Source organism: Crinia signifera, chromosome 3 (assembly GCF_055691185.1).
Source record: "Crinia signifera chromosome 3, ASM5569118v1, whole genome shotgun sequence".
Classification (NCBI taxonomy): domain Eukaryota; kingdom Metazoa; phylum Chordata; class Amphibia; order Anura; family Myobatrachidae; genus Crinia; species Crinia signifera.
This window is the reverse complement of record NC_139219.1, coordinates 157,500,142-157,522,852: the sequence shown is the minus strand read 5'-3', so window position 1 is coordinate 157,522,852 and position 22,711 is coordinate 157,500,142. Positions and strand designations below refer to the sequence as shown.

The 22,711-nt window shown below is 43.1% G+C and overlaps 1 protein-coding gene across 2 annotated transcripts in view; it reads right to left on the bottom strand.

Moving 5' to 3' along the window:
• Positions 1-22,711, bottom strand: part of TBC1D32 (TBC1 domain family member 32) — a 386,630-nt gene that overhangs the window by 143,663 nt on the left and 220,256 nt on the right. The window contains exons 20-22 of one of the 2 annotated variants that reach the window (XM_083176796.1): positions 16,584-16,671; positions 13,266-13,384; positions 12,502-12,621 (exon numbers count right to left, since the gene is read on the bottom strand). In XM_083176796.1, coding sequence (XP_083032922.1) covers positions 12,502-12,621; positions 13,266-13,384; positions 16,584-16,671 — 327 coding nt within the window. The remainder of the gene's footprint in view (positions 1-12,501; positions 12,622-13,265; positions 13,385-16,583; positions 16,672-22,711) is intronic. The other variant, XM_083176797.1, reaches the window with a different exon arrangement.

The window sequence follows — 22,711 nt, the reverse complement described above, 5'->3', positions numbered from 1 at the left end:
GATAAAGATATTAGTGGCAGCTAAGTAACAGGGTGTGTTCAATCTGTCCACTCACCAACATGTGTGGTTAGATTGGCAGTGATCACACAAATATCAGAAACGAAATTATTGGAAACAAAATTATTGGAAACAAAATTATGAAGCCCAGGCAACAAGGTATAGTTAGTAAGTCGACACAAATGTGTGTCGTCGGTTGTTAATATATGCACAAAATGGATACATATAGAGCAAATATTTATGATCTTATATTGCGTGATGTGTGCCTATGGATTAGATTGTCAGAAAATGGATCTATATAATCAGAGTATGGCTGGGGTGTATATAATGCCAAATTGAATATATATTATAAACTGATTAATGGAAGATTAAGAAGAAAGGGAGAGGAGAGAACAGTGTTAATTGCAGGGAACAATCACCACCAGCCCGTCATCTATGAGCGGACGGGAGGTATTTGGGGATGAAGCCGGCACACTGTGATAGAAAAAAATGGGGGAGAGGGGAGCGGTGTACACAGACAGACGCTGTGTGCGGTGTTAGGTCTGTCCTGATGCGGCAGCAGAGCAGGACCCGAGATGCGCCGCCAGCGTGTCTATAGCACCCTAGGAAGGAAGAGGGGAAGGAGAGGATACCTGACGGAGCGGCGGGTAGCTGGAGCAAAGTCGGAGCTGTCAGTGTCCCGATGTTCGGGGAGATGCTGCAGCCCTGTCAGCACTGTCAGAACGCGTTTCACCACGTGGGCTTGATCACCTGAAAGCCTAACGTGGTGTACGCAGTGTCGGGTATATATGGAGCCGGCTGATCAATTCATATGTTTCAGCTGGCAGGACTTTGCGCGTTAATTAGTCATTGCGTGTGATTAGCATGGACTAAGGTGTTCACGTAGAACGGAGGGGCATAATCATTTGCATTTCCTAGAGGTGTGGATTTGTTACATGGTCCTTAATAATTGATTGTAGCTGTACATAAAATATCGTATACCCGGGGGACATTTGCATTGAGTTAATTGAAGGCATCGAGTGGGTGAAAATAGTTCATATGCAATATGAACTATTTTCACCCACTCGATGCCTTCAATTAACTCAATGCAAATGTCCCCCGGGTATACGATATTTTATGTACAGCTACAATCAATTATTAAGGACCATGTAACAAATCCACACCTCTAGGAAATGCAAATGATTATGCCCCTCCGTTCTACGTGAACACCTTAGTCCATGCTAATCACACGCAATGACTAATTAACGCGCAAAGTCCTGCCAGCTGAAACATATGAATTGATCAGCCGGCTCCATATATACCCGACACTGCGTACACCACGTTAGGCTTTCAGGTGATCAAGCCCACGTGGTGAAACGCGTTCTGACAGTGCTGACAGGGCTGCAGCATCTCCCCGAACATCGGGACACTGACAGCTCCGACTTTGCTCCAGCTACCCGCCGCTCCGTCAGGTATCCTCTCCTTCCCCTCTTCCTTCCTAGGGTGCTATAGACACGCTGGCGGCGCATCTCGGGTCCTGCTCTGCTGCCGCATCAGGACAGACCTAACACCGCACACAGCGTCTGTCTGTGTACACCGCTCCCCTCTCCCCCATTTTTTTCTATCACAGTGTGCCGGCTTCATCCCCAAATACCTCCCGTCCGCTCATAGATGACGGGCTGGTGGTGATTGTTCCCTGCAATTAACACTGTTCTCTCCTCTCCCTTTCTTCTTAATCTTTCATTAATCAGTTTATAATATATATTCAATTTGGCATTATATACACCCCAGCCATACTCTGATTATATAGATCCATTTTCTGACAATCTAATCCATAGGCACACATCACGCAATATAAGATCATAAATATTTGCTCTATATGTATCCATTTTGTGCATATATTAACAACCGACGACACACATTTGTGTCGACTTACTAACTATACCTTGTTGCCTGGGCTTCATAATTTTGTTTCCAATAATTTTGTTTCCAATAATTTCGTTTCTGATATTTGTGTGATCACTGCCAATCTAACCACACATGTTGGTGAGTGGACAGATTGAACACACCCTGTTACTTAGCTGCCACTAATATCTTTATCACGGTTTTGCAAATAGAAAAATCCACACTGCAATATCTAAGTTTTGGATTCACGGCTTTATTGGTACATTTACTACCAACCTAAGTAGACACATTGGTGTCGACGGATTAAAAATACTGGTACTTGTTTCCTATCTGGGCGCCCACGATCAAAATCGCGGTCATCGGGGGTAAAAATCGCGGTCATCGCGGTCATCGCGGGTAAAATTGGATGGTCGCGATGCCCGCGATGACCGCGATCACCGCGATTTTCCCATAGGGAACAATGTTAAAAAGGCTGATTGACCGCGATTTCACTGTTAAATGGCTCAATTGACCCGATTTGGCCATATTAACCCTGAATTAGGCCCAATTAACCCTTAAATGTCCCCCCCAATTTTTGACGCCACCCCACGATCCACGCCAACCCGAAGCGTGGCGAGCGCAGCGAGCCCGCGAGGGGCGGCGGTACGCGTCCTCCGACCTTTTCATGCCCTACTATCCACTAGGGCGTGGTGTGAGAATATAATAGTGTGGCGAGCGCAGCGAGCCACCGAGCCCGAAGCGTGGCGAGCGCAGCGAGCCCCGCGAGGGGACGCGGATACCTTCACTGTGAAGGCCGCGAGGGGACGCGCATAATTGTGAAGGTATCCGCGTCCCCTCGCGGGGCTCGCTGCGCTCGCCACACTATTATATTCTCACACCACGCCCTAGTGGATAGTAGGGCATGAAAAGGTCGGAGGACGCGTACCGCCGCCCCTCGCGGGCTCGCTGCGCTCGCCACGCTTCGGGTTGGCGTCGATCGTGGGGTGGCGTCAAAAATTTGGGGGGACATTTAAGGGTTAATGGGCTCTGTGGCCCATTTAACATTGATTCCTATGGCCAAATCGGGTGGATTGAGGCATTTAACAGTAAAATCGGGTCCATCGCGGCTTTTAACATTGATTCCTATGGGAAATCGTGAGCATCGCGTCGCGGGCATCGCGGGTACATTTATGGACGGCCGCGACGCGACCGACACGATTTCCAAGTTTAACATTGGTTTCAATGGGAAATCGCGGGCATCGCGTCGGTCGCGTCCATACATAAATGTACCCGCGATGCCCGCGACGGGCGCCCAGATAGGAAACAAGTACCAAAATACTTTGCTATCTGGTAGTGATTATTTATCCATTGCCCAGCTCCGACGCAGATACACTTTGATTAATAGTGTGATACGGCTAAAGATTTGTCATAAATGTGTTTTTTGTGTGTTACAGCCTGATTCTAACATCCACATACACTCAATCCTACCCATTTAAATCGTTTACTGTTCAGAATATACTTATTCTCTCTTTTTTCTCTCTCTTTTTATCTTCTTTCCGTGGAGGAGAGACTTTCTGGTGGCGCATCTCCTCCCTGCAATACTTAGTGTACCAGGGCGGATCTAACACCACATACAGAAGTGTCCTCTTTTCATTTGCTCTTTTTTCCATCAGTGCATCAATTTCTTCTCTCACCCTCTGTCCGCTCCTATTTGTGAAGACATTGGGCAGCAGAAAGAATTGAACCTAATCCACTGTACTCTTGCTTTTCCAATCTCCAAGGATACCTGATATGTTAACAACACATGCATGTATGTCCATGCATTAAATACCATCTTTTATCATCAACGGGTTTTTCTATGATTAGATGTTTGTACATGGTTAAATAATTTCTTTCATAAATATTTTTCTTTAGAGATACGTGATGTACCATTAGCACAAACCTGTCATAGACTCTGGACGAGTCATCAGCCGGGCCTATTAAGGACCCCAATTAATCATATATTAACAATATATGGTTATTTAATAACACCACTTATAGCCACTATATCGACAATATCACATGGTAAACTAACCTTTGTGTCGATAAGAATACATAGTAAATTTCAGTGGCAAACAACCCTCCCCTGAATTTTCTTTACTTATTTAACTCTTTATGGTAAAATATGCAACATATGTAATTATAGAGTTAATACTATTTTAAATTAATTGGAAATAAAAGCTAAGTTTTATTTCACACAACTAACACCATCTTCATCCAATTAAAAGTGTGCCTCCACAAAGGAATCTCTTTTCTGTGAACGGTGGCCCACTATCTATGGACCACTGTTTCCTTCTTTTTAAGTATACTAGTACTTGATTCCTGGGGGCACCTCCAACACTGAATGTTTGCTGTATGTATACAGGCATATTACTCTATAAGTTGGTTCAGATATTACTACATTATTTATAAAATATATCTTTTTGTCCTGTGCAGGATACTATCCCTATTTGCTACTTGTTATACATACTGTACATGCTTACCATCTTGGAATAGCCGGGGAGGGACCTGTAATGCCTGGGTGGCTTCTGAAAATCAGGTGCCCCCCCTCCCCCATCAGCTGAAAAACTAATGAAGATTAGCCACTATGACAGAATTAGAGAGAGGTATAACTCCAGTGGCGTAACTATAGCACCGCAGCCCCCGCGGTTAGTACGCTCATACCCCCACTATACATGTCGGCATGGAGTTTATTTTATATAGTGTGGTGAGCGCAGTGAGCCACCGAGCCCAAAGCGTGGTGAGCGTAGCGAGCCCCGCGAGGGGATGCGAAAAACTAAGCAAATAGCTTAGTGGGCGCCCAACTAACATATAAGTACCAAATGTGCTACTTTATACAAAATCTTTTGCGGCCGCATTTCTTTTAGAATCCAATCCATACAGTCGCTACTTTTTAAAAAGCAGCTATGCATGTCATGCCAAAAGGTGTAAGTGGACACCTCTGTAATGTAGAGACAAAAACAGAGCATGTTTCAATTGTGGTTAACTGGAACATTACTCTCGCTGCTGAAATAAGCATCGGCGCCCCAAACACAACTGTTATGAGGACAGCCACCAACAGAGACAAGAAGGGTGGATAGAGACTGCCCACTGTATAGATTTGATAAATCCCATTCCCCAATGATCCGGTGATAGAACACAACCTACAACAGCTATAGTAGGATATAAAGCAGGAACTAATATGTACAGTTGACGTCATATAAAAACCCACATAAGGCTTAAACCGCCTGGGAATTTAATATGACATTACAACTAAACCACTCTACTTAACTTTGTAATGATATCATTTTATCTATTCATTTTAAAGAATTAAATATATTTAGAATAAGGTCAGCTTTTACAGGAAATCAGAAGACTGAAAGCACAGACTATGAAAGCATTTAGTGTATGAAAACTTCCAAACGCAGCGGTAAGCATCCTATGTATATAGACGTCTTCTCCATGCTTGTGTTCCGATGACACAATAGCGGATCATCTGCGTGAACATCACCCTCAGTTTATCGAGAATGGCTGTCCTGGTAATGCTGCTGGAGCCAGAAAACCACCCACAGAAGACCCTAGCTTCATCGTTCCCGGGGTCCCCAGGATGACAGTTTTTCAATCCTGAATCCTGAAATTGAAAAAATGTCCCAGGATTGGCCTCACTACTCCAACCTCTAGCCCCAAATTCTAATAGCCTGTTAATCAGTCTGCATGCATTGATGTAGGACTCATTCTGCACATAAACAGGATGGATCCTATGCATGTGCTGTACTACTGGAGATGTATGTAAACAATTGGGTTTATGAACATCAGAATCTGTGCACAAGATAAGAGCTAAAAAGAACCTGTAGAACACTAGTAAATATAAACAATTTTGTTAAAGTTTTTACTTATTTTGTTAATTGTTTTCTATAGTCACTGGTCAGTGAAGGTTTGGCTGGTAGACAATGAAATAGATAAGGAAAAGCAGGAAGTTACAGGCTGGATTTGGCTGGTGATAAAGTACTGGGCACTGTATCACTTCTCCCTTATCACGTTTCATACATCTTCTCCTGTAGTCCTTAATGTTGCACACATAATCCACCCTGCAGTAGAGAATACATCCTGTTTACCAACAAGCTTCTAATGGAAGCCATACCCTCTCCTGAGCTGCCCAGGAAGGTGTGGCAGGTTTGCATGCGATACAGTACTGTACTGTACCGTACCGTATATTGCATGCGATACAGTACAATACAGTACAGTATATGGCATGTGAATGTGATCCTTTTGCATACAAAATACAGTACTGTAGTCGCAAGCACATACTTCCACTGTAAGTTGTCCTACAGTACATAGTACTTTATGTACAGTACTGTACATACAGTACCTGTAAGTGTTTTTTTTTTGTGATATTGCATTAAATGTCTGCCATTAAAAGAAGTCTTACTGTACATCAAATTAATAAAAGCAGACATTACATTACATTTCCCAAAGGAAATGTGTATTAGAGGCATACAATACTGTAGAAATGACCTACTGTACAGTAAGTTGTGCATTGCACAGTTGCATAAAATTTTGTATGTACAGTACTGTACTACAGTATGTACTGTACAGCATATACAGTACTGTACTGTAGTTCACACAGCAGGAACCAGTGTAGCGTAATAAGACGCACCGTTCCACAAGTGTATCCTACAGTACTGTATGCAGTTGTTAGCTCCATAAATGTAGGCTCCCATGAAGTCCTTGTTGACTACTGGTAGCCATTTTGTTAACCCCCTTGGTGCTTGAGTCTGTAATGCTAGTACACCATTGTAGCGTAATGACACACATGTACAGCTTTGCCCTTACACAAGTGTAAACTATGCAGTCATCAGCTTCAGAAATGTGGGCTCCCATGAAGCCCTGGTTGGATGTGGGCTCCCATGAAGACCTGTCTGAATCCCCGATAGCCATTTTGGTGACCCTCTGAGAGCTCAATATATATACAATCCCTGTCCCACTAGGGCCTCATGCCATCATCTTTATCTGTGGGCACCCTGGCCAGCCAGAATAACACTGATGATACTTCTAATACTGAGGACTCTCTCTCTGTATTTAAGGCTCCAGTAGTAGCAATAATCAAATTAGATGTTATGGTGTGACTTTGACAATTTATTTCCCATCAATATAAAATAGATTGGGATTAGGCTTTCAGAGCTTGTTTTAAGTGTTTCTAATTTTCATTAAAAAAAAACTGCAGTAAGTTGCAAAAATAAAATATATGAATAGAAATAATGTTTTTTGGGAGTATTTATTTTTAGATAAATGTGGGTGACACTATAAAAAAAAAAAAAAAAACAATTAAATGAGGAAAGTTCAAAACACTGTTAAAATTATTTTCAATGTCACCAACAGAGGTATTAAAGAGAACTGATCCAGGTACAGATTCCTGGAGCACTCCATTGGTAAAGATTCCCTCTTTAAACTGTACTACATTTACTAACAACTCTCTATTTCCTAGCCTGCAACTGGGTTATTATCCATTTAACTGTCTTTGCTAAATAAACTCAAAAGCATTTATTTGGATTCAGTTTGTGATGTGCTACCATGTCAAAAGCTTTGTGTTGTCTAGTTTAGCTGCATCTCTGCCCCTTTATTAGGTCAGCCATTACGTCAAAAAATGTCAATAACATTGGTTTGCCATTTACTACCAGTCTCCCAGCTGTTTTGGATCCTGTAAATAGATGAATTTAAGATATTCCACAACTGTTTATTTTAATAGTGTTTCCAATACATTCCCAACTATTGAGGTAAGGCTTACTGGTCTGTAGTTGCTTCTTCCTTGCTTCCATTTTTGTGCAGTGGGAAAACATTTTTTTTTTAAGTACTCTGGAATTACCCCTGTAGCTAGTGACTGGTTGTATAATTGTACCAGTATCCCTTTAAAGTCTTTTAGTATCCTTGAATTTATCTCATCCGGTCCCACTGATGTATAGACTTTAAATTTTGAGAGCGGGTAGAGGTGGTCACAACATTGCTCAGTTTGCAAACCCCACATTTCTGCCCTGTGCAGGCACTCTGAAGTTAAAACAAATTTGCCTGCCACCTCAGAGTCAGCACACATGAAAACTAAGTTGCCTGTATGCACAAAATAACAGAAAGCTTGGGGGACTAGAGGTGTGGGGCAAGCATTTTGCTTGCCCTAGTCTCCAGTCTGGTAAAATAACACAATTAGAAAGACCATATAAGATGAAGGCTTTGTTTCTGGGTGAGCTGCCAGACAGCTTACTTATACCCCTTTCAGACAGAAAAAAAGACCCGGGAATTTCCCTGGTCCAGGAGGGTAGACCCGTTTTTTTTTTTCTGTCTGAAAGGGTCAACCCGGGTCAAAAATGCCAGGGCTTCAACCCAGGAATTTACCTGGGTTTTTCCCGGGTCTGTATTCCAAAAACCCGGGTCGCCGGCTGTCTGAAAGGAAACGACCCGGGTTTTTGGGATTATTATACATTGTTAGGCACTGATTGGCTCTCCTGGTGGGGTGCTGGCTGATTAGTTGTGAGGATGGGCCTCTCTGATTGGCTGGGAGGGCATGGCAATGAGGCTGGCCTCTGAGGTCATTTGGGAGCTTAAGAAAGGATAGCATGGCCCACTGGTAGAAGCAAGAGGTGAGAGCTGCTGGCAGTGAGAGGGGAGGAGGATATCGGCAAACAGATGACTGGGACAATCAAAGATGCCACAGTGTACTCAAACATTGCAAATATACTGACAGCCATGTGAGGTAACATGTACTTTCCAGTATATAAAAACAATAAAACTTGTTTACAACATATCCTTGTGTCATGCCATGGTTAATGCAATGCAGTGAGCAGTCACCACCCACTTTTTATGACCTCATCTCTGTGTGCCTTTAAAACTGTCCTTTTCTTATGATATACAGAGTTTTGCAGGAAAAATCCAGCTTCTGTGTGAAAGGGGTCGACATGGGAAATACCCGGGTTTTTGCTCTTGTGTGAAAGGGGGTTCTACCTGGGTTTTTGTTTCCGGGAAATACCTGGGTTTTTGGGATTTTTCTGTCTGAAAGGGGTATTATTCTTTCCAGCAGATTTCCTTTAGAGAAACTGCATTATGTAACTTAATGCAAACTGCAGGTTCAAGCTGCATTTTATTCCAACTGAACCTGATAATTAAAGAGATTTTACCAACAGATAATTGTACAGGGTGAGGCATAAAGATCTCCCACATTTGAAGGTGGCACTATGCGGGATGTAGTAGGGGCAGAGGGACTGGGCAGGTCACATTCAGTAAGATAGGCTCTATTATTTTCACTACCCATCATGATTTGGACCAGTGAACATTGTGGCTTTGTTGTTCAAGCATATTATGAAAACAACCGAGCATTCCGTACAAACGTACGAGAGAGCATTCCGTACACACTTTGCACTTGGTCCAAATACATCTGTACAAGAATAGAAATAGATTTTGCTTTGCATTTTTAAACATCAGGCAACTGGATCCACACTAAAAAAAAAATCATCTGGTCCATTAGAACTCCAGAAAATGTGGCAGAAGTAAGAGCATTCATTCAGCAATCGCCAAAGCTGCACATAAGCATGCCATAGCATTAAGGGATATAAAGTTGGAGATTGAGAAGAAAACTGCATCTTTACAAAATTATGTTGGCTCAAGAATTAACTGAGAGATAATACCATCCTCAACACCTTAAGTGTGGAAATTGTTGAACAGGTTCCCACTAAAGCAGTTCTTCTGAGTACAGAGTACATTTGTCTGATATAATTTTTTTAACCCTTTAAAACTATTTTAAATATACTTTTCAGAAATATAATCAGTTTTTTCTAGATAGCTTTGATAATTTTGTATGCTCCTTCAAACTGTGGGGGATCTTTATGTCCCACCCTATAGAATTGGCTGCATTAGCTGAAAACCCAAAGCTGTCACTCATTACAAAAGGGACAAAATGATGTCAAGGGTAAAAAGCATAGGATATGGCCACATAAACATACCTGTTTATCTCATACCTTTAACCCAACATTAGCAGAGTTGAACTGCCACCTCACTCTATCCCCATAAAGAACGTTATGAGCAAGGTGATAATGGTTCAGCCAATCAGCTCTTACCTGTCAATTTACATATTGTAGCTGATTGGCTGAACCATTATCACCTTGCTCATAACGTTCTTAATGGGGATAGATAACACTTCTCCAAGCTTCATAAATTCACCCCTCAGGCTACACATGCCAAGGTGCATGGCGTAGTAAGGCTATATATATATATGTATGGGGACACACCTGTAACAGCTGGAGGCACAAAAAATGGTGGGGGTGCCCCCTTCAGGGCTGGAGCCCAATGGTAACTGATTTAATTGTATCCAGCAGTTACATCCCTGAGTGGAAGCCTATATTTTTCTAGTGTCTAATTAAAGAGACCTTCTACTACACAATTCCACACACTCCTACCACCTACAATTCAATGTAAAATGACAACTATTTCTGCACAGCTACAGTCAGCAACCCTCTCCCTGCACTTTCCTACCTAAAATGGCACCTAGATTCATGAGGGAGGGACTTATATGCAATCACTGAGATCCTCTCACACATCGCCGGTAACCACCAGATCCCCTGCGCTGGCAGATGCCGGCAGAGAGGGGATCATGTGGGCGCCGGCGGAGAGGCGCTCCAGCTGTCTGAGACGCAGGTGCGTCTCAGACGCTCCTGTGTCTCAGTAATTATTGCGGCAGGGTACGGCAACCCTGCCCGAGTCTGCTTCAGGGAGATGGGTTTAGGGGGTTCGGTAGCACGTGCGGCTCATGCACAAAGGGGATATGCGGGCGCAAGTGCGTCTTATGCACAATAAAGGAGGCATTTGTCAGTGCTCCACGTTACATACTTGCAAATGCCTCTTTTTCAAAACCCCACTATCCACGCCAGCGTTACACGTCCCCCTGACCTGTTCATACCCCCATTATCCACATCGGCCTGGAGTTGATGCTATAAAGTGTGGCGAGTGTAGCGAGCCACTGAGCACGAAGTGTGGCGAGTGCAGCGTGCCCCGCGAGGGGATGCGGAGTACATGTAAAGTAATCCTCGTCCCCTCGCAGGGCGCGTTGCGCTCACCACGCTTCGGGCTGGCATGGCTAGTGGGGGTGTTTCAGGAACACATTCACACCTTCCAAATCATACATCGGAGACAGTAATGATGACATGTGTTAACAGGTAACTGGATTTTAGTGAATAATAAAGAAGAAAAAAAACACTTAAAAAAGTACAATAATATGAAAGAACAAGACAAAGAAAATAATAAAACTGTTATTCTTCCGTTTCTGCATTCACGGAAACTGCAGCTGAAGTTGACGCAGTTGTGTCTGCATCTGTGTCATCTGTTTTGTCAGCCTTTGGGAGCAGAGTTAGGGCATATAGAATCGCTGGAAAGAGTTTTCTGCACCGACAGTTTTTCGACAAATAAATTCCTGAAGATTGAAGTCCAGATTTGGGCGCGCAGTGCCCCTTTGCCTTTTGTTACACCACTTATAAGATCCCCAAAGGCGTTCAATGTTTTGGATATGAACCCCAGTCTCCGGATCAAGAAAAATATACCGGTGGTTTACCCGTGCATGGTGGTACCCTGCCTGCTCCAGCTGTTGAGTGTTATATGCACGCCAGCAATCAGAATATATAGTTGTCCCCGGTTCTATATATTTGTTAATGGCAGACATCAGGGTGCTTGCGCCACGTCTGTCCACAGGCATTACAAAACACTCACCGGTGTCTCTGGATATGCCTCCAAACAACCACTGTTAAGGTGTTAAGGCAGCACGCGTCCAACATGACTTTTTCTCTGTACAAAGAGACGCTCATCCACCTCAACTATTTTTCCCGGACCTCCAATCCGGCGTTGGGGCTGTGACATTAAATCCACGGTGCAGGCCTCCCGCATAAGGTTATTATACAGCACGGTGGTTTTGTTCGACAACTTTATTGTTGGATGCGTGCTGCCTTAACACCTCAACAGATATGCTTGTGAGCTCCTCTGCCCATGCAAATATAAAACAAATGAAGGTAAGAAATGAGATACGAGAGCCCGGAAACCAATGTGCCGCACGAAGACTGACCTTCTTTCAACAGGTTTTAATGTGGCAGCGCCACATTAACTTCTTCATACTCAAGCACATTGGCTGGCCATTAAGACAGGTTTTTGTCAGTAGCAGCAAATGGTGTTGTTGAAAAAATGCCACAGACTCCTCCTCTGTTTGCGGCAGGTTAAACATCGTGAGAGGTTCTGCAGCAATTCCCAATTAAAAAGGAGCTTATACAAGTATCAGAAATAATACAGCCGCAGTCACTTCACCTTCACCTCTGACTGACTACGGTAACTGCGTAACGCTGACTGACTACCCTGGCCGCTGGAACACTTTGCTGAATCTGACAGGGACGCTGACTACGCTGGCTGCGGAAACACTATGCTACTTCTGACTGACTATGCTAACTACAATGGCCGTACGAACACTACGCTGATTCTGACAGGGACGCTATGCTAAGAAGTTACACAAGTACCTTCTATTATTTCTAAATATACCAGTATAAGATTATGGCTATTAATATAAGAAAGGATATTGAAAAATAGGCATTTGTGCAAAATACTTAAAACAAAGGAAGTAGGGACTTCACGTAGTGAGTATTCATCTTTTGATGGCAATTCTTGGTTGCCAAGCAGCTCATAAACAGCAGGGTAGGAATACAGTAAGTTCACCAAGGCCAGAAAAGACTATAAACAAACACAAAATTAGATTGTTTTCTACTTAGCTTCATATAACTCAGCAGCATCTGAATTATGTAACTGTTAAAATAAAAGATGGCATATAGTAAATCATAACTACATTAAAGGTCTGATTCAGATAGACACAAACCTGATTTTTCACAGTCGAATGATTATGGTCAGACTCAACATGCCACTAAGTCACACTGTGTTTCCGCTATGCTGGTTCTGTCATGGCAGCCATAGAGATGATTTATATGTACAGTGATGGATAGTAACCACGTGGTGCAGTTATGGGAAGTGGAGGAAAAAAAATAAGGTGTGCCATGACCATTTTTGGAGCATGTTTTAGCCTGCATCTTACTGTGGCCATGCTGTGCAACGATATGGCTACTGAGAAGTTCAATAATCGACTGGTCTGCATTGTACTTTGCATCTTGGGACTCACACAGTTTTTTATGGGATCTTAGTACAAATCCACTGCAGCATTTACACATTTTCACACATTTTCTGCATACACCTTTATAGCTATGGTGACGTTAGCAAAAATCTCTGAATCAGGCCCTATCTACATAGTTAAGAGCTTGACTTTTATTAGATAAAACTAAGAAAAAAATATAAATAGTGTTACACCAGATAAAATGTCAATGTACCTTTTGACAACTTCTGTCTATGGGATCCACGGGGGTAGGTTTAGGATGAAAAGTCCTGACATCGTCTCTCCCACATTCTAGAGCAGCCCACAAGTCAGTGATAAAAGCTTGGATAAAGCCTACAAGAAACATTGGCAGAAATGTTCAGTGGTCAATAAGTCAATGTCTATTATTGCTTTGCTCATAATATTTAATGGTAACATTGGTCTTTTGCCCAGTTTACACATTTTATTTACATTACAGAATGACTTTTTAGAAAAAAAAATTAGTTTAGTGATTTGCTTACCAACATGGTAATAAATATAGTAGAAGCAAGCTATTTGTCCATATTCAGTGTCCTGTACTTTAGGCCTGATTGAGAGATCTATGTAAACTGGATGGTTTACGTACATCTCTGAGGTTTGTGTCTGCTCATGCTTCTGCATGATAGCTCATGGTTCCCCTCTTTTGTAACTAGGGTGGCCAATCCCTGGGCATGTTTTTAATCCCGGTATCCAAGACGGAAAAAATGCTAAATTCTCGGATTCGGGATTGAAAAATGCTCAATTTTATATCTATGATTTAATTTAAACAAATTGCACTCACCCCCAAAACAGCCACCCATTTACTTACATAGACTTGCCAGCACTCACTGTGGCGGCAGAGAGATGCAGCGGGCAGTGTGGTGACCGGAGAAGTGTGGCAGATCTGGTGGCCGGTGTGACAGCGGAAAGGTGGCGGGCGGGAGTAAATCGGTAGAGTGGATGGCTGCGCAGTCTGCGATCTGACATCACTTCAAGCTGCGCAGAGCCGCACAAGTGGGGGCATCAGATTGCACATGCATAGGCTAATCCCTGACTCCCAGGATTGGAAGCCCCAATCCTGGGATTCCAATCCAGGCAGTCTTAGTGCCAAACCCATCGATCCCAGGATTGGTCACCCTAGTCACAACATCATTGACATGCTGAAGTGTTTAGAGGTAATGACAGGTACATGCAAACAGTGTATTAGACTATTTGAGCATTGCTACTGCTTTTTCAATGCTCACTGCGTCATCTTTGTATCAGGTCTATTGCAATTTAACTTAATCTGGGTTTCTCTGTGCTCTTGTAATCAATAATGACACTGCAGTACCACACTGATTTTCAATGGTCATACAATAAATACCAATGAATGAGTATAGTATGGATCATATCAATACTTAGTGAACTGTGTTAGCTAAATGAGAGTGTGTCTGAAATGACACTAAGGGGGAAATTTACTAAGATGAATTCCTAAAAAATAGGTGTATTTGTATGCAGAAATACACCTATTTTTTACACATTCGTATTTTCGGGATTTACTATCCCGAAAATACGGCAATTAATACACCTATGGATGGGACATTCGTATTTGTATTTACAAATATGAATGTCTACACCATCACTTGGATATGACAGGAATCACCATTCAAAAGAATGGTGGTTCCTGATTTATTGAAATACGGCTGCTAATTGGTGTGAAACGGCCACGAATATACGGCAGGAAAATACACTTTATTTTCCTGTCGTATTTGGCTTTAGCTTGCACGGATCAGTCAGATCCGTGCAGGCTTTAGTGTAAAAAAAAATAGAAAAATAAATAAAAAACCGGCGTGGGGTCCCCCCCACAGCCGTAACCGGCACCAGGCTGACAGAGCCGGTAATTCAAAATCAGGGAACCTGACAAATAGGGGTTCCACGATTTTTAACAACCAGCCCCAGGCTCCAGGTCTGGTTCCCAAAATACGGGGGACAAAATTAGTAGGGGTCCCCCGTATTTTAAGAACCAGCCCCAGGCCAAACCAGCCAGCAGCCGGTGGGAGACTTTTTATACAAGTCCCCCCGGCCAAAGCATTAACCCCCTGACCGGTCAGCATGGCCAGGGGCCCTGGGGGAGTGGGGACCCCCCCAATAAAGGTGTCCCCCCCCCCCCTCCAGGACTTAACTGACCAGGCTGAAGCCTGGTGCTGTCCCCGGTGGCCCTGGAGTGGTGGCCACCGGGCTGATTTGAGTGTAAAAAATAGAATAAAAAACTATTGTTTTTTAATGTGGAACTATGAGTCCCAGCAAGCCTCCCCCGCAAGCTGGGATTTGGAGAACCACAAGCCTCAGCATGCGGGGCATTAAAGGGCCCGCTGGCACTTGTTGTTCTACAGTAAAAGAAATAGTTAAATAAACACACACTGACAACACAGAAAAATAAAAGTTTAATACATACATTACACACATATACTAAAACTTACCTGTCTTGAGCCCGTAGGAAGCCCTAGAGCCCCGGACCCCCGACTCAGCAGCCCTGGAGCCCCGGGACCTACCTACGGGCTCAAGATAGGTAAGTATCAGTATGTGTGTGTAATGTATGTATTGAACTTTTATTTTTCTGTGTTGTCAGTTTGTGTTTTTTTAACTAACTAGAGGCTTGCTGGGACTCATAGTTCCACAGTAAAAAACAATAGTTTTTATTCTATTTTTTACACTCAAATCAGCTCGGTGGCAACCGCTCCAGGGCCACCAGGGACAGCACCAGGCTTCAGCCTGGTCAGGTAAGTCCTGGGGGGAGGGGGACCCCTTTATTGGGGGGTCCCCACTCCCCCACGGCCCATGGCCATGCTGACCGGTCAGGGGGTTAATGCTTTGGCCGGGGGGACTTGTATAAAAAGTCTCCCCCCAGCTGTGGCATTACCCTGTTGGCTGGTTTGGCCTGGGGCTGGTTCTTAAAATACGGGGGACCCCTACTCATTTTGTCCCCCGTATTTTGGGAACCAGCCCCGGACCTGGAGTCTGGGGCTGGTTGTTAAAAATCGGGGAACCCCTATTTGTCGGGTTTCCCGATTTTTTTATTACCGGTCCCGGCTCTTTCAGATTGGTGCTGGTTACAGCTGTGGGGGGGACGCTATACGAATTCATATTAGCGGCCGTATATACGGCCAGCTAATATGAGTTAATACGACATCGGAGGGTTACAAAGCAGTCGTATTTGACTGCTTTGTAAATTCCCCTCCGGAACACGACTTTGCATATGACGTATGCAGTCATATTCATTCGTATGAAGAATACGAATACAATTTTTTGTATTCGTATTCTTAGTAAATTTCCCCCTAAATATACTGGAATGCAAACAGTATAAAAGCCCATTTGAGAGTATATTAAATCTTTGTTTCTCTATTTTGTTCCTTCACACTAACATGAAAGTGACATGATTATCCAAGTTTTTGCAAAGCCCACCAAGAACAATTAGTGCCTGAAAATAAAATTAAAATCTACAATCAGTTTAGACTTAAATAATATTTAGTAAAAGTTCTTTATGTTAATTAATTACCTGACTTTTGAAGGGCTACTGCACCAGGGGCTATTGCTGCCACTTGTGTAATCATAAGTCCATAGCCAAATTTTTCACATCGGCTAACCTGTAAAGAAAAGGATTTTGCAATAGGATAGTTAATACTAAATGAAAACATTAATTGCATCCCTTTTCATTAAAGAAACATGTCTCAATGAATGTTTTGATCAGGGGTGTGGAGTGTGAGGGGGGGTATTCAATACCAGTCAAAATATCAGACAGGTTGAAAGTCCGCTTTCGACAAAAAAAGAGGTCGAAATTACATGTGACCTATTCAATGTCTGGTCTGCTTTTCTGACTGTTAGAACAGTCGTAAATCTTGTGGATTGGCAAAAAACGGCCACGGGTTTTACAATCCAGAAGCCATTTTCAACAATGCAGATTCTGCCTTTCAAAAAGTAAAAAAAAATGCATAGGCGATTCCTGAGCAAAAAAAAACAAACGTCCAGGACTGAATATTAATGGCTGACATTTCCCTCAGGTGGAAATAAATATCCCCCTTAGTCATGGGGACAGAGTGGAGTTAGAGTTTAAGGTTTGACGTATATTTTTTGTTTCATAATCTTGGTGTCACTTTGGCGTTTTTGAATGAAATGTAAGGTGCCCAAATGCTTGTGTCATTTGCAAATAAATGTTTATTACAGTACTTCAGAAAACTATTTTCATAGCTTATTTTCTATACAGTGCATAAATGAGATGGTATCGGGATCTGATCTTTTGAAGACCGAAGACTTAGAGTGGCTTTGCAATGCACAGAATCTTGACACCTGCTAGGTAAGTACTGTAACCCCCTTACGCTACTCCCCCAACATAAACCCTCTTTACATGTCCCATTACCCCAACCTTAACCCTCCCCCCACAGCCTAGCCCTGCACCTTTAGTGCCTAAGCTTATTCATACCACATCAGTGCCCTACCCTATCCTCTCTTTTTATTAACTGACCCGAACCACTCCCCCAACCAGCCTTACCCTAACCTTCCATAATTGCCTACCCCCCCACCCTCTCCCCAGCCAAACCCTAAAGAGCCCTTGCATACTTTCATCAGGATGCCGAAAGTTGGGATTGTGGAGCCTCCATTATCAACTGTTTTGGAGTTCTTCTGCACAGTGAAGGGATTTATGAGTCGGTATTCCATCTGGCAGTATCCCAATTGCATCCCTCATAAACACTATTCAAGTTAAGTCTGATGATTTGTAAGTCACTGACATTAAATTGAAATAATGCAGTATTTATATAAAGAATGTATAATTGTTCACATTTGTTTGCAGTAATATTTCACAGCTTTCATTTGTTAAATTATATTTTCATATGACCTTTGCATATTTGACTTTATGTGATCCAACAGATTTTGAAAAAGTCAGAATATTATATATACTGTAGCTTATTCCCATGGTGTCTGGGTCTGGTTCTGAACACTGGGGTCCATGTCTTTCGGTCATGAAAAAAACATTTTTGTTTTAGAGTGTGCTATGTTGTACTAGATGTGTGATATTCGAAACTTTTTAAAAAGTCTATAATTGTGATTGTTTTATACGATGAGTGGAGGAATTACTATCATCACAAGGCAATTTTATTGAAAGTAGCTATTCCGCAGAGAATACTGATGTACTGTAGGATGCCTGAAACCTTTATATGGGAAAGGTATGCGGTGACTAATGAAATGTATCACTAATGAAATGATGGCTAAACAACATGTTCTGACAGACTCTGAATAAAGATCATTGCCGTTTGTAGCATTAGCAAACCTGCTATATGGGTGAAATGTTTGAGGGCATCTGTTAGGCGCCGGTCCTGGCGCCGATGTGTCCCTGTGCGCCTGTCAGCTGTCACACTGCAGGTGCAGGGACTGCAGCTACGCGCCGGTGTTACTCTACACTGTTCGCGGCGGAAGTGTCAGTGGTTGCCTAGCAATGCCCCGAACTTTCACCGCTCGGCTGGCAGCAGGGGGAAGCGAATAGCAGCTGCACCCGGTGTCACTTCAGCCGGGGAGGCGGCAATTTTGAATAAAAGCCGGCTTTGCCTGTGGGCAGATGTCCCAGGACCCTGCCATGCCTGTGTGGTGTTCCTGGCTTCCCTTCAGAGCACCCTGCCTGTCGGTTCCTGTGCCTGTGTTGCAGTTGGAGACTTCATCTGTGGTCTAGCCATCTCCCAGATAAGTCTGGGGTTCTCCCTGCATTTGCATCCGCAGTTATTTATACTCCACCTTTGTGCATTATTGCATTTGCATTTTTGTATTCTACACCTTGGGGCATTCTTGCATTTACATTTATTTATATTACACCTCTGTGCATTGTTGCATCAGCATTTATCTATATCACACCTCTGTGCATTGTTGCATTTGTATATATTCATATACCACCTTTGTGGGTAATTGCAGTTACATTGAATTTACACCGCCATGGTGTTTGACTGCCACTGGTAGTAGTTACTGATATTCAGTAGTAACCTGGCGTGGGTCCTTCCACCTGGGCCTCCTCAGGGTGGTTCTGGCCTGTCCGTATTGGGGTTAGTTCGCTTTCCTTTTGCACCCTGTCTGCCTCAGTGAATGTGTTGTCCCTCGTAAGACCTGACTGCAACTGAGTCTGGGTGGACCTAATTCGCCCTGACAGCCGGGGTGATTACAGGAGAATACTAGAACTGCACGTGTTCACTGACATCGGACCGGGGCAACAGAGTTAGTGGGCAGGTCCGGTTCTGTCTCTGCTGGCCCTTACAGTGTACAGTGATTCCAGTTGACAGCTGCGAAATTCGCAGGTTTGGGGGTCCTCTAAACAGGGTTGTGCCCACACTAACATCCTCTAAACAGCGCTGTGCCTGCACTAACACCTGACCCCCTTGCACGCCCATTTCCCTGCTGCATGCATGCGAATGGATGTTTAGCATAAACATCCATTTGCAGAATTGCGTACAGGGGTGAAGTCATTTGATGATATAATTTGTACAGTGCTCGCAGATTTAAGACACTTCTCAGGTGTCTTAGATTTGCGGATCCTAGTACATGAAGCAGACGGGCAACTGACATCTGCCAACATCAGCTGCCCAACCCCCACACCCACATCACTGGCGAATTTCCATGGGAACACACAGCATTTTTACGGGAATGCCCAGAGGCGTAACTCTGGGAGGCAATGGAGTCATCTGCCGCCAGGCTCCTGCTCCCAAGGGGGCACCTCTTCTCCCCTGCAAATTTAAATCAGTTCATTGAAAGCCTTCAATATTGCTTCTTGCTTCTGTAGCTGACTTCCCCTCCTAGTAGGACCATAGACATTACACTCTCTTTATTTTAAACATAACATACATACATACTTACACATATGCATACATACAAATATTTATATAAGGTGCTGTGTGTGTGTGTGTGTTTAGGGGGGAGGGGGACCAATATTTATCTTGCCTCCGGGCAACTGGGGCAAACTTACGCCACTGGGAATGCCAATGAAATGCTGGGCATTCCCATGGGCATGACCACGGCCCACCACTCCACACTCCCCATCTGCACTGCTGTGTGTGTGTGTGAGCAGCCGGTGAATAAAAAATTCACTGTGGCCGCTCACAAAATGCGGCTGCACATGTGCATAAATGTTTATGCGCATGCACAGTCGCAAAACATTGCTCCCCTGCGCAAACGCGCAGGGGAGGAATTAAATTAGAATCACCCCCATAGAGTGGACCAATAAAGAAGTACATAGATCCCAGTGCTCTGTAGATCAGTAGATATAAACAACTATCAGTTGCTGAACAGAGAGTGAACAGACTTATTCAGCCTCACAAAATGGAAACAGAGCATCAAAATAAATCGAATATAAATATATATGCTGTATGCTGCACAATACATTGAAGGGGCTACAGAAGCAGAAAGCCTGTCCTTATACCAATGCTATCTGCTGAATATAGGGTAGCATGCATACAGTTTGCTTAGGAACACAGGAAAAGTACAGTAACTATTAGAAAAACGGTAATGTGTTCTGACAAATCAAGTTTTAAATGACACCCTGCAGATGATGGTGTGAGCATATGGGGTCAACAGCACAAATTCATGGATACTTCTCATAGTTACCTCCCCACCAGCATTCTGCAGGAGACTCCCTGAAATAACATCAATCTCCCTCATTAGTCTAGCCATCTCCCTCGTTTCACCCTTCCCACATTACACTGTTACATTTTTGGGGAAAAGAGGAATGAGAGATAGATACAGTTACATTGAATCATCAGTGCCATTTCTCAGCACTTTACCAAGTATACTGTAGTATCTCATACTAACGGCTTTGGGGCTCATCTACATTTGGATATGTAATTTTAAAAGATTCCACTCTGATATAGCATTACACACCCACGATTCTAGATGCCTCTTTAACAAACTCTTTTCACAATCTCTCCATATATGGAACTAGACACTCCCTTTGTGTGGAGCATGACACGCCCCATAAATGGGGCGCTTAGCAAAATTCTATTTCAAACTATAATCTCCCTGAACTAGTTTTCAAAAGTAGGCAAGTATGATTACCTCTTGTATCATCGAAACCCTTCAGGCTAGTGGAGGCAACATTAACCCCTTGAGTGGTATCCGGGCTCAGCTGCGCTGCCGCAGCAGGCTGTCCCGGAAACTTTCCAGGCATACCACAAGTATGAAATAGGTGCGCGCCAGTGGTGTCTAGGTGTGCACCACTGACACAGCACCTCTAGAGCCCCCCCCCCCCCCCCAGTCATTCTCCCAAACCTTCCATCATCTGTGCTCTGGCGATCACATTTTTTCCTCATGCCAGGTTAATCTCTGACTGTACATGTGTAAAACCAATTCATGTCCAGTTAAAGCTAAAGCCTAGCCTCTCTGGTACAGTACATTGTGAGTAGCTATTTGATGTGTCTGCGATTGTATAAGATACAAAGACAGCATCTTGTGCTGTCTGGTGTATGGAAGCCCAGTAAGTGGGGACTTTTCTGTAACTCGGGAACAAAGGTACAGTTGTAGCTGAGGCAAAGTAAAAAAAAAAAAAATATATATATATATATATATATATATACACATATACACACACACACACACACACACAACACAAAATCTCTAAAATTGCGCTTTTTCTTTAAAACATATATTGGTCGCTGTTGACACTCAGTCCCCTACTAGTTAGAACTGAAAAAATACTTCAACACACCCACAATAGTGTCTTCAGCGCCCTCTAGCTGTAATGTCCATACAGTATATAAAATATATAAAATAAACGGTACTTATGTAATATCTGGGCTCCCATTTTTCTTATGAGACCGCGTCCCCTCGCGGGACTCGCTGCGCTCGCCACGCTTCGGGCACGGTGGCTCGCTGCACTCACCACACTATATAAAATCAACTCCATGCGTAGTTGGATAGTAGGGGTATGAAAAAATGGGGTGCATTTAACATGGGAGCCCAGATAATACATAAGTACCAAATAAACATAAACTCCAGGTGATTCTTATGAAGAAAGTTTTTCTTTTATTTTTCAAAAACGTGATCAATGCCCAACGCGTTTCGCCTACATGAGAGGCTTCATCAGGGGTTTATGATCTTAAATTTTGAAACAATTGAAATGGAACCCATCAGGGTCAAATTGAAAATATTCAATATGCAATATAGGTGTCCGGATAGGCCCGGATTATATCGGTGTATATAGGCCTGATTGGGACCTGTTTTAGAACTGTAATAAGTTAACTCCTTATTATATATGTTAATCCCTAGAGTGGTATTTGTCTGGCAGATTATGGAATTCCTCTTCGAATTTGTTTTTGAGGCAAAATCGACAAAGCAAAGAATTTTTCTCAAACTATGAGTTTTGCAGAAACATCCCCAAATGTTTTTTTGTCCTTTCTATGGGGAGATGTGTCCTCTAGACTTGCTGGCTGGATCTCCTAGAGGACACATCTCCCCATAGAAAGGACAAAAAAACATTTGGGGATGTTTCTGCAAAACTCATAGTTTGAGAAAAATTCTTTGCTTTGTCGATTTTGCCTCAAAAACAAAAACGTTTTTTGAAAAATAAAAGAAAAACTTTCTTCATAAGAATCACCTGGAGTTTATGTTTATTTTATATATTTTATATACTGTATGGACATTACAGCTAGAGGGCGCTGA